This window comes from Dryobates pubescens, chromosome Z, assembly GCF_014839835.1.
Source record: "Dryobates pubescens isolate bDryPub1 chromosome Z, bDryPub1.pri, whole genome shotgun sequence".
In the NCBI taxonomy this organism is placed as follows: Eukaryota; Metazoa; Chordata; class Aves; order Piciformes; family Picidae; genus Dryobates; species Dryobates pubescens.
Window position 1 is genome coordinate 26,633,629 of NC_071657.1, and position 13,546 is coordinate 26,647,174.

Here is a 13,546-nt window from a genome sequence, read left to right on the forward strand (position 1 = left end):
CAAGAGGGAAAAACAAACACACAGTTCACAGCAGAGATTGAAGAAATTCTTAGCTGGGACACAATGGAAGCACTTGCTCGTGAAAGAAAGGCAAGGGAATACTCATACAGAACAGAATCAGAGAGCCTTAGTATGTTTATCAGAGACAAATCACACAGCAAGCCACACAGCATACTGTTCATCTTCAAAGCACAAAGTGCAGTCTGAAACAAGACAATGACATTAAGGAGTTCTTTCAAATGAAGGAAATATACACACTTGGGACAAAAAGTCAATGTTGCAAGCTTTGCCAAAGGTTGGCTTAACCTAAGACACTTCCTATAATCATGACAAAATAATTTATGTCCTAGGTCACCAAAGACCTATGAATGTGTACCTGGCTCCTGAATTCAGTGAGGTTTACGCATGCACTTTAAATTGCCTACATTTACAGAAATAACTCTTTCTCATGTCCTTCCAGCACAGCTGTTTTTTCCCTGGCACACCTATATAGGCTGATTTATAGCCCTAAGTACTCAGGCTTACCAGCAAGCTAGTAGACGTATGCTTCAGCACTTACACTCAGAAATGCCTATCATTGGAATAACATCATTTGCATCCATTATCTATTTGCAAAACAGATGACTCAACTCCAGGTTAGCCAAGCCCTTTCCACAACTGCAGATGAAGGGTCAGCACTATCTATTCTTGTTCTTAAGCAGGCTTCATGACCCTCAGGGACCATGTTGCTAGCTGCTTAACAGTCAATTTATTTATCTATTTTAAGATGTTCAATGAAGCAAAAAAGTTTTCCACAGTGAAATTTTGTGTTTTGTCCACATAGTGGGTTTTTTTCAGGTCACTTCACTCATGCTATTCTAGTAAAAAGCATTTCTCACAGTGCTGTCACAGCCTTTCCAGCTGACAGACATAGTCACATCAAGAGATCCTACAATGTTTCAAAAACTATTATCTGCATAGTGTCTGACTTTGAGTACAGTGCCCAGGTGCAGAGGGCTAGCCAACATATTTATCATATTCCTGGATTGTGCGTTCTCCCCGCCCAGCAGAATGTATTAGTTATTTATGTACATTATGCTGTACACTAACTCTGCATTTTGTCTTCTACAGTAGATATCATCAAGCACACAACAGGAGCAATAGTTTCCTGCCAAAGTCTGTGAATCTAACCTTAACACTAACTACTACATTTTAGTATTTAGCATTACAACTAAAAGATAATATTTTCTGTGCCTTACAGTGCCAACTAGATTAAAAAGGCTCACAGTAAAGAAAAAAAAATATAATCTCTAAAAATATATTGCTTGTCTACTTACTAATATTTGAGAATCATTTTGATATCTTATAAATTAAAGAGAAGCCATCATTCTTTTAGCTATTGATAAAAGAATAGACAGGTGGATCTTGAAGTCATCACAGACAGGTCTCTGAAATCATTAACTTGGAGTGCAGCAGCAGCCAAAGAAAAGCCAATAAAATACTGGGCATCATCAGGAAGATACTGTGAACACAACAGAGGGGAATTTTGCCACTATTTACAGCCCAGGTGTAATCACATCTTCAATCTTCCATCACATCTTCAGCTCTAGCTTTTGCATCTTAAGTCTTTCCTACCAGGAAAGAGAGTAACTGACTTTGTAATAAGAGTGAGTTTTATGAAATCTTGAGGTTAGTTGTGAAAGGCAGACAACAAACTATTCACTGAATCCTGAAGTACTAGAGTTATGGGGAAGTCAGTGAAATCAGGAAATTTCTTAAGGCAGTACCTTACACTGCAGATACTGAACTAACTGCTTCAGGAGGCTGTGAGAGAAATAAAACAGTATCACTAAGTCCAAAAAGAATGGATTAGGCAAACTCATGAGCAACAGATCCAGAAAACAACACTAAAATGAATAGGCAGCAATGTGGCCATTAAAATTTCTAATATAATAACACAAGAGGCATTTTAGTGAATTTGGGAGAAGAGGAGACCATCTATTTGATTTATTGTTTTCCTGGAACAATATGAATTTTTCTTCACAGCATTCACTAAACAGATATAAATGGCAGTAAGTATGTCACATTGAGATCACTAGAGCAAATGCCCTTTCAATAGACCTAATTAGACATAAGAATCATAGAACAGCTTGGAAAGGACCTCAGAGATCATCTACTCTAACCCCCCTGCCATGGGCACAGACATCTTTAGGTTTTATGACTACATAAGAATTCATTTCACCAATTAATAAAGGGGACAAAGGAGTGTTAAGGGACAAGATTCAGTTTGGTACATAAAAGCCCCACTGCAACACTGAAATCAAATCTCCTCTGAAAGCTTCCCCATATAGACTGCATCTTCTCAGTCCTCCTGGCTTCCTCTCAAAGGACTACAAGAGGACCTCTGAACATCTCTCTCCCATTTCTGGAGGGAAAAGCACAAAGCTCTTCTAGCACAAGGCAATATCAAGTACAGCCGTTTGAGGTAGGACTAGTCAAGCATTGCCTGCATGCAGCTGTTCTGCACATCTTTGCTCAGGCTAGTTCAGTTCAGGGCTCTTAATTCTGCCATGTTTACATATCCCAAGTCTTTGCTGTTTTATGTGATTTCCAGTTAAATATATTGTTATCTGCTTTTCTTTCATCAAAGTACTCACTAAAATGTTTCATGACAGCCTAGAGATTGAAGAACTACTTCCTGGATTAGGAAATACAAATTAAGAAAAAAGAGGATGATGAAATTTAGTTGAAATAATCCATCTTTTGTTAAATCTGTCAGCTACTCACCCATGCCCTCTTCTAGGGCTGGCTTTCTCTACAATAATCTCGGATTACTGATGATACTGTATTATCTGTAGCATTTTAGATCATTCCTTTGGGACCTCAAATGACTTTATATTATCTCATTTTAGTTACATATAAACAGTATAATGTAGGGATTTGGAGGTAAGAAGGCATAAGGGCTTGGACTGCTTTATTACTGATTTGTTACCTAAACAAGAATATTGAAGAGAAATAACAAAACAAAAATCTGTGTCCAAGTATGACCAGTCTTAGACTCCATCTGTTCACACTCCCTTGACTCTTTCTGTTCACACACAGCATTTCAGGCTTTCCCATACATAGACCCTTCCCAGGGCTCTGACCTGTGATCAAAGAGTAGTGAAGAGAGGCACTGAGCAAAAATATCTGTGCTTTCCAGAAAGTCTGGTGGGATCCTGTGAGTAGTTACCTCTGTAGTTAGAAATTCCTTCATGGCAATTATACATGTTATACATCTTTGCATGCCATGCTAGCAGAATAATCTTGACTACAATAGTGAACTTTTTTTCCTGCATGTGGTTCCATGCACATAGCTAAGGAAAAAAAAAACAATCTCTCACCATAAAGCCTATCATGCTCTCTGGAAAAAACAGTATTTTAAAAGCCAAAAAAAGAAAACCATTTAAAAAAAATAGTAGCAGTAATACTGAAAAAGGAAATATTCAAGGCCTCTACCCCAATCTTGCACAGTGTCAAGCAGAAAACACACTGCAGAGCACATGTTGATTTAACAAGAAAATAAACTGAAATTCTGTTTTACAGACACGTGTGGCAGGGATCAAGAGAGATGTGAGGACGTGCTTATCGTGTTACTATTGATCAACTGAAAACTTGTTGTTATTACTTTCATTAGGGATGCTCAGTGGAGCCAGTTAAAAGCTGTTTTCTGAAACAGAAGTAATCTTTTCTGACTTCACATCGCCTATAATGCTAGACAATCAGATCAAGAAAGCCACAGATACATCATTCAGAAAGGCGTGATTTTCTCCACATACTGCACACAAAGCAGTAGTGAAATCCTCAGACGAGGATACAGCGTAGAGTAGCATCACTCTTCTGCTAAGGTTGAGCACCTGTCCCTGTGTAAAGGAGATGTGTAAAAGAGAACAAACTGTTCAAAAATCCATATTTACTGGTTGTTGCAACCTGCTGGGCCTCCAGTGCACCTGAAATACATTCAGAGGCCATATTAGAGCAATATAAGCTAAATTCTTGCATTTTTCTCATCATAATTTTTAAAACCATTAGGAAAACAGCCTGATTAGTTTAACTATGTTTAAAGTGTGTGTTTAGTGTTTCTTAAAACATGTTTCAAACATTTCAAATCCAAGAACAGGGACAGATCATCTAAATCCCTGTGACACAAGTCGAGGAGAGGAGTTAAGAAGGTTAAGTATTGAAGATTTTTTACTTTGTTGACAAATCAGGCTTCAGAGAATCACAGAATGTTAGGGGTTAGAAGGGAGTGCAACAGATCATCTAGTCCAAACTCCCTGCCAGGGCAGGATCGCCTCTTCCAGGTCACACAGGAACTCATCCCGGAGGGTCTTGAGTATCTCCAGAGAGGGAGACTCCACAACCCCTCGGCCAGTCTGTTCCAGTGTTCCGTCCCCCTCACAGTGAAAAAAAATTTCCTCATGTTTACATGGAGCTTCCTATGCCTCAGCTTCCACGCACTGCCCCTTGTCCTGTTGTTGGGCATCACTCTGATCCTGTGATCCTGTGACTGATGACACTCACGGGCATCCTTAGCAGTGGAACTAAATACAGTGATAGGCAAGCATGTGGCTTGACACTTTGCCCAAGGCACTCCTGGCCTCTGAAAATGAAGTGTGCACACACTGCCAGACTCGTATCCTGGGGTTTTTTTCCTATAATACCATAGATGAAAAGCCTAGGCCTATGATAGGTCATTCTCTATCCTAATTTCCTGAAAATAGTCTCACCTGCAAAATCACAGACCAACTCAAGTATTATTGTCCAGCTCAGCCTTACAGAGGCAGGATAGAAATGAGGCAACAGTAATCTGAGGTGACAAATACTCTAGCTCTTCCTGCAAGTGCTGTCTAAATCCTGAACAATACCTCCATACATGTTACACTTTTTCATTGAAATCAAACCATCCATTAGGCACACAGCTTCATGAACTGAATAGATTACTCTTTTTTTAATATATCAGATATTGCTAGTAAAAGCAGGTAAATTATTTCTATTTTAACACTTGTACCTCTCTGATTTTTCTAAGGTACTTCATTAAAGATTTATTCCTATAAAGCTCTTGCAAAGACTGCATCAGCAATAAACCATGTGGGGGATTTAGATGGGGTTAATTAATATGCTGAACCAAAGAGTTGCATGACGATGTGGCAGGATGTCCATCTCAATTTCATTATCTAAATGGGGACCATGGGCACTCATCAGATTTGAAGAAGCAAGAGAGCAGCTCTGTGACATGTTTAGGCATGGGGACTAGCAGAAGTGCAAACCACTTTTACTATGAAGTAAAGTATCTATGAAGTACAGGTGGCTTTTATAGCAAAAAGTTAAATTATTATTGATTTCTTATGCACACTGCAACAAATGTGATAGTTGAGCAAACAAAGCTGAGCTTAAAATATAATATAAAATTAAAATATAATATAATTAATTAGTTAATTTAATTAAACAAACTAAAATAAGATAAAATTTAAAATCTACCAAAAAGACAACTAGCTATTAAGGTTTCCTGACTGCCCTTTGTCAAATACTAAAGGAGCTCTTCATTCTTGAATTTCATCAGTCATTGCAATTCAAGAAAAAAATAAAATTAACTCAAGCCAATTTAGAGAGTCACCTTAAATATGATGGTGTCATGAAAAAAAATTGCAGAGGCAAGTTACAGGACTACCTGATAATTTCAGAAACATTTCCAATACATTCTTACAGGAAATAACAAAGCCTCTAGCCAGAGTCAAAGCAAAGCTTCTCAAACAGCAACAGAGAGAAACTGTAAAGCTCCCTGTATACAATAAGTTGCCACATGCATAAGTGGACACATGGAAAGAGAAATTATTTCTCCTTTTTAAGGTCTTCAAAATTAGTTTGAAATGTTCCAGCAAGCCCCAAAACACACTGACAGTACAATACACTTTGGTAAGTTAACTGTAGGTCCTTTGCTTTTCAATAAAACTTCTCCTGGGTATCCAAGTAGTTTAAAAAAAAAATCCCACACCAAAACCTCATTTGTGGTCTACACAATTTTATTCAATGGCTCCTTGAGAGTAGAACATCCATTCAAGGACAAACAGTAAGAAATATTGAAAATCCCTTGACTTCCAGCTTTACAACGTGCTCACTCAGCTAAAGAGTTTCAGTATTTCATAAAAAATAAACAACTATGTGAACTGCATGTTCCAGTTGCTCTACACAAACTACAATTCAGCAGAATTCATGTTGCCCGTAAAACTACCAGTGTGACACCAGGGACAACAGCACTACTCACATTCATGATGGGACTTGAGAGTAAGAATTTGCAGGGCCTGGGGGGAAAAAAATCAAAGAACTAAAGGCAGTAAGTCTTCAGGCACTCTATGATTTGTCCATGTGCCACTATTAGTCAGCAGTGTGACCTGCTAACAATGTGGCAAGGTGCACACACAGCTGGTGCAAATAGCAAAGAGCTGTTACTTTTCTACTTTTACCCCACAACCACATTTCTTGAAAAATACCCAGAAAAACAGAATATTCACAATGGCTAGCAACAAAGGACAAAACTCCCAGCTGATGTGTTGCACATCTGTGTTACACAGCATAAAGTGGAAAATTCCAATGTGAGCAAAAAGACTTCTTAACCTCCAGAACATCTGTACCTTAAAAATACAAATACACTGCACCTCTACATTACTTTTCTAAAAGTCTACCTTTAAAAATATTTTCTTGTTTATGGTCCTAAAGAGACACACACATGAGAACATTCAGTGAGAATATATATGGTTTTGTTCAAAGAGTTAGAGCCATTATTGAGTTAAACTTCACAGACTACTTCACACCAAAAAAACCAAACCAAACCAAACCAAACCAAACCAAACCAAACCAAACCAAAACACTAAAACACATAGATACTCTTCCTTGCCAGGGCAAGAGTTGGGATAATCCTTGCCCAGTCATTTGACTGCAAGTTCTTCAACAACATCATTGCTTCTCTGCTTGTTATAAGAAAGTCACCTTAAACTGTTTTTTAAAATCCAGAGGTATCATAATAAAAAAAGCTATCAGTAGTATGAATGATGCACTTTAGTACAAATAGTGAGACTGACACTCTATGCAACAATGTGGCTTACTTTGAGCTTGTTAACAATATACATTAAGGGCACAGACAAATAAATGAAAAAAATAAAAAATACCTGGTGAGTTCTTCTTTAATCTTCAAGGGTTCATGTGGGTAGAATTTCACTCTAAAGCACATGGTATATGGTGGATGAGCTGCAACATTATAAAGAAAGAGCATAAGAACAGGAGCAAACAAATACTGCCTCAGCCACTCTGAAGGAGTGGCCTCCAAGAGTCTTACAAAATAGCCTGTGTGATGGTTAGCTGCAAAGCATCAGACAAGGTTCCAAACAAAATTAGTAGATATTAGATATACATTTGAAAAGAACAGAACATATGGCAAAGCACGTGCAAAATTATAGCTAACCTAGGGAAATCAATTCACAAGTGGTTCTACACCTCACAAAATCTATTGCTTGACCCAAGAAGTACAAAGCACATTAGGGCTGATGATTATTGTTTGGGGGTTTTTTTTTGGTAATTGAAAAACAGGAAGCAATTACATCTTACCACAGCTAGATATGCAAGGTGTTATGCATATTTGTCATTCATTATAATGATAATGCCTACACTATGAAATGGAAGAAATCATTAATGAGGATATTGCTAAGCCACTCTCCATCATTTCTGAAATGCAATGAAACTACAGGCCAGACAGCATCACCTCCATTCCTGCAACAGTGATGAAACAACTTATTCTGAAGGTCATCTCCAAGCACATGGAGGAAGAGAAGATTATCAGTAGTTAGCGTGGGTTCACAAAGAGGAAATCATGCTTGACCAATCTGATAGCCTTCTATGATGGTGTGACCAGCTGCGTAGATAAGGGGAGAGAACTGGATGTTTTCTACCTTGACTTCAGCAAGGCTTTTGACACTGTGTCCCATCAACATTTTCATAGGTAAGCTTAGGAAAGATGGGTTGAAAGAGTGGACAGTGAGGCGGATTGAAGACTGGCCAAACAAAAGAGCACACAAGGTTGTGATGAACAGTGTGGGGTCTAGTTGGAGGCCGGTGGCTACTGGTGTTTTTGAGGGGTCAGGACTGGGTCCAGTCTTGTTCAATGTATTCATCAACAACCTGGATGAAGGAACAGAGTATACCCTTAGCAAGTTTGCTGATGATATAAAACTGGCATGAGTGTTTGACAAACCAGAAGGCCGTGCTGCTGCTCACTGAGACCTGAGCAGGCTGGGGAGTTGGGTAGAGGAGAACATCATGAAGTTCAACAAGGACAAATGTAGAGTCCTGCACCTGGGAAGAAATAAGACCATGCACCAATATAAGTTAGGGGTTGACCTGCTGAAAGCAAGATCTGTGGAAAAAGGCATGGGAGTCCTGGTAGACAAGCTCACCATGAGCCAGAAATGTGCTCTTGTGACCATGAAAGCCAGTGGTATCCCCCGGATGCACTAAAAAGAGTGTGTCCAGCAGGTTAAGGCAATTTCTCTTGCCCGTCAAATCTGACCTAGTGAGGCTGCACCTGGAATGTTGTGTCCAGTTCTGGGATTCTCAGTTCAAAAGGGACAGGGAGCCACCTGATAGAGTCCAATGGATTGCCATGAGAATGGTTAGGGGGCTGGAGCATCTCTCTTACAAGGACAAGTTGAGAGATATGGGTCTCTTTAGCCTGGGAAAGGGTGGAGGTCATAAGGATGTGGTTGGGCACTTCACAGTGGTGATCAGTGATAGGACAAGGGGCAAAAGTTACAAAGTTGAATGTAAGAGATTTCACTTAACGATATGGAAGAAGTTCTTTAACGGTGATGGAACACTGGAACAGGGTGCCCAGAGAGTTTGTGGAGTCTCCGTCTCTGAAGACTTTCAAAACCTGCCTGGAAATGTTCCTGTGCAACCTGATGCAGGTACATATGCATTAGCAAGGAGCTTGAAATACATGATTTCCAGAGGTTGTTTCCAACCCCTGCTATTCTATGATTCTATGTTGGTTAATGAAGCTAGAGACAACAAAACTATTTCTGTTTCCGGTACTTAGTAAGACTACATCACCTATTCCTCAGCTATGGTATCAATACCAGCCCTTACATACAATACTTTCACTTCTGAAAAGGAAATAAAAAGGCAAGAAAAAAAATCAGTAACAAGATTTATTTCAATGTCTCTCAGTGTTACATTAATGAACATAGCTTTATGTTGCACTGTTGTATCTTTGATAGCATTCAAGATATTATTTAATCCTAGGCCAGTGATCTTTCAGTGACTACAAGAGGAACAGAAAGCAAACTGAGGAGTATTATTCTAATCAATAAAGCATGTTGTGATAATCATGTTAGTATTAAATAAAAAAAGGCAAAAAACCAACCAACCAAACAAAAACCCCACCCTGTGAAAACCAAGTAGAAGGCACAAAAATATCATATCAGGCACAACACACAGGTAGGAAGACCCCTCAGAGTTATCTGTAGCCTGATAATGTTACAAGTTCAAGTGAGAAGGAAAATATTACACCTTTAGAAGGTAAAGGTTGGGAGGGGAAATATACATATATTACACAGGCCATAGTGACTGCCAAGCCTGCTGGTACCACCAAGAGCAGACACAGAACCAAACAGAACTGCTGTCCAAGCAGCCAGGGCCTCAGCACAGTAAGCCACAGAAGGGTATTCTTTACCAATATGTTTACCAGAACAGTTTTTAGATGTATAGAAATAGAAGAAAAGCAGAGGCTTCAAACAAAATGAGAACATGTGATCACTGTGTTCATTTGGGAGGGTCCTAAATACATTAGTGTAGAATCCTTTTATTAAAATAGTTAACTATAAAATTAATATTCTGCATATTTACTTTGGTACTCAACATTTACAGACCCTTACTTTTAATAAGTTGGGGTTTTGTTTTTGCTGGGTTTTTTTAAAGGAAAGCATCCATGCAACTTTAATTCATATTAAAGTACAGATCTATGATATTCTAATTAGTTTTAAATGTCAGTCTAATTTTAAAAGTCAGTCTAACTTCCCTAAATCTTGAAGAGATGCTGCTTTTACAGAAGGAAACAAAGGGAACTCAGAACAAAAGGGCCATTCATAGTACAGAGAAAATTAAGAAAGACAAAAGGTGACACACAGGACATTTCAGTTATGGTAATCTATGAGAGCAATCACTAAGCTACCAGAATATTTTACTATAATATTTCCTCAAGCTTACTAGCTCCCTAGCTTGTATGAATTGCATATGGATACTCTGCAAGCTACTCCGACTGCAGTAGTTACCTGTATGCTCCAGTTATCCAGGAACACGACTTTGGGTATCAATAACTTCCATATGATGTACAAATTAAAAAATAACAATGCATTTTATCTTTTGTTATGACTGGTATCTTTTGCAGGGTTCAGCTGCTTTTGAAAACAAAGGAGTATCTTCCCTTTTCAAGACCCCATTCTGCGGTTTTTAAAACATCTGGTTAGCTGCAACAAAAACTGCTGACTTCACATTTTTCTACTTGTTTAAATAACTACTCATTTAAAAGACAAGCAGGAATGTCAGAAGAGATGGAGAGATGACAAATACAAATAAAGAAGGCAAGGAAACAATAACTATTAGAAACAAACAAAGAAAAAAAGAAAGACAGACAAGACTTGAGTGTTCTCCAGAGATGGTTTGAATATTCAAACTAATCAAATCTGGACAAGTCCTCTGAAGACAGGAGAAACACTCAGACTGCTCTATGTGGTCTTTGGCATCTTTGATGTGGCTGCAGCATTGTCCCACAGTGAAAGAAATAGGCTGTAAAATAGAGGACACTGTTAACATCCTCCTTGAACTGCAATGGCAAACTAGAAGGCAAAGCAAATTCAATGTCACAGAAAGGAAAACAACCATGCAGAAATGCACTGAAGAGTTATGTTTCCTGGACAAAGAAAAAGATAAGTCACCTTAAATGTTTCTGTCTCCTCACAGTAGCCTTCTTAAAACTAAGCAAGGGAAAACACTGTCTATTTCAGAATACAGTTCCACTTATAAAACATGAGAAGAGCCAACCTATACTAAATGAACAAGACCTCTTCCTCAGGGAAAAAAAAAAAAAAAAAAAAAAAAGATAAAAACCCACACACCCAAACACCAACAACCACCCCTTTTAAATGTCCTGGCAAATTTAGGAAGAGTTTGTGCTTGAACCAGGGATGCAGAAATAAGAACAGTTACTGCACGGTTCTGCCTTTATCTGTCAGGTAAGGAACAGAGGATACAGTGAAATGCCCAAGGCTTTTTTCACAATTTCCTACTGTCAGAGGCTTTGCTTTCTCACTAGAAAAGATTCACAATTACAGGAATTTCAAAGGACCTTAGCACAGAGAATAATACTGACTGCAATGACCATTGCAATAGGGCTAATAATTCGCCAGTTAATAGCACATAAGAGATGAAGGTAGAAGAACACATAAAGCCATTTAAATTACATGAAATGCTGAAATCAGTCATTATCCAGACCATCATGAACTACACCCAGGGTTTCCAGGCAACTGATTGCATGTTTTTAACATTTATTTCAGTTGCATTTAACTAAGACAAACCTGATACAGTAAGGATTTTCTAACTAAAAAATGAACCATTAACACCCTGACCAGAATGAAGATGGATATTGGAAGCCGCACCCCGTGGCACTGATACCAGTGTGTAAGAGACTTAAGCCTCACATGCATTCATTTTTAAGCAAATCCACACAATCATTTCCATATCTATATCATGTATAGATAAAGAGTTTATAGGGAAGAAGCTTACAAAAAAAAACAGTTACATAATCATTTTCTTCATAAAAATACAATATGTAAGAACAAGAAAAAATGTTTATATAAGAGAAAATTTGGTTTTAAAACACTGGCAAAACCCCAAAGTTTGGATGAGTAAACCAAAGAAAGATGGAAGATTCTTCACCTGCTTTTCATACAGCACGAATAGAATAGAATAGAATAGAATAGAATAGAATAGAATAGAATAGAATAGAATAGAATAGAATAGAATTAACCAGGTTGGAAAAGACCATTGAGATCATCGAGTGCAACCTACCACCCAACACCATATAATCAACTAAACCATGGCACCAAGTGCCTCATGCAGTCTCTTCTTAAACACCTCCAGGGATGGTGACTCCACCACCTCCCTGAGCAGCCCATTCCAATGGCAAATCACTCCTCCTACAAAGAACTTCTTCCTGACATCCAGCCTAAACCTCCCCTGGCACAGCTTGAGACTGCGTCCTCTTGTTCTGATGCTTGCTGCCTGGGAAAAGAGACCAAGCCCTACCTGGCTACAACCTCCCTTCAGGTACTTCTAGACAGCAAGAAGGTCTCCTCTGAGCCTCCTCTTCTCCAGGCTAAGCAACCCCAGCTCCCTCAGCCTCTCCTCATAGGGCTTGTGCTCCAAACCCCTCACCAACTTTGTTGCCCTTCAGTGGACACATTCCAGCAAGTCAACATCTTGCCTAAACTGAAGGGCCCAGAACTGGACATAGGACTCAAGGTGTGGCCTAACCAGTACAGAGTACAGGGGCAGAATGACCTCCCTGCTCCTGCTGGCCACACTATTCCTGATGCAGGCTAGGGTGCCATTGGCCTTCTTGGCCACCTGGGCACACTGCTGGCTCATATTCAGCCTACTGTCAACCAGTATCCCAAGGTCCCTTTCTGCCTGGCTGCTCTCCAGCCACTCTGACCCCAGCCTGTAGCACTGCATGGGGCTGTTTTGGCCAGTGTGTAGAACCTGGCACTTAGATGTGTTGAATCTTATGCCCTTGGACTCTGCCCATCTGTCCAGCCTGTCAAGGTCCCTCAGCAGAGCTCTTCTACCCTCTAACACATCAACTGCTTCCCCCAGCTTGGAGTCATCTGCAAATTTCCTGATGATGGACTCAATCCTCTCATCCAAATCATCGATACTGAAGAGGATGGGGCCCAGCACTGATTCCTGGGAACACCACTAGTGACTGGCTGCCAGTTGGATGGTGCACCATTCACCACCACTCTCTGGGCTTGGCCCTCCAGCCAGTTCCTAACTCAGCACAGAGTGCTGTTGTCCAAGCCATGACCTGACAGCTTCTCCAGGAGTTTGCTGTGGGGAATGGTGTCAAAGGCCTTGGTGAAGTCCAGGTAGACTACATCCACAGCCTTTCCCACATCCACCAGGCAGGTCACCTGATCATAGAAGGAGATCAGGTTGGTCAGGCAGGACCTGCCCTTCCTAAATCCATGCTGGCTGGTCCTGATCCCTTGGCCATCCTGTACGTGCTGTGTGATTGCATTCAAGATGACCTCTTCCATAATCTTGCCTGGCACTGAGGTCAGGCTGACAGGCTTGGAATTCCCTGGTAATCACTGCACTGTCAGTGTTGGGGGTTTTGTTTTGATTAAGCATGAGCACAGATGGACAGCAAAGGCCAACAGGAGATGTTTAAATAGTCTTCACAGCTCTGAAAATTCAA

At 39.7% G+C, this 13,546-nt stretch overlaps 1 protein-coding gene across 1 annotated transcript in view; it reads right to left on the reverse strand.

The window, feature by feature from the left end:
• The window catches only part of FRMD3 (FERM domain containing 3), a 186,402-nt gene that overhangs the window by 68,666 nt on the left and 104,190 nt on the right, over window positions 1–13,546 (reverse strand). Inside the window, exon 4 of the mRNA XM_054178042.1 lies at window positions 7,185–7,263. Within this exon, the coding sequence (XP_054034017.1) occupies window positions 7,185–7,263 (79 nt within the window). The remainder of the gene's footprint in view (window positions 1–7,184; window positions 7,264–13,546) is intronic.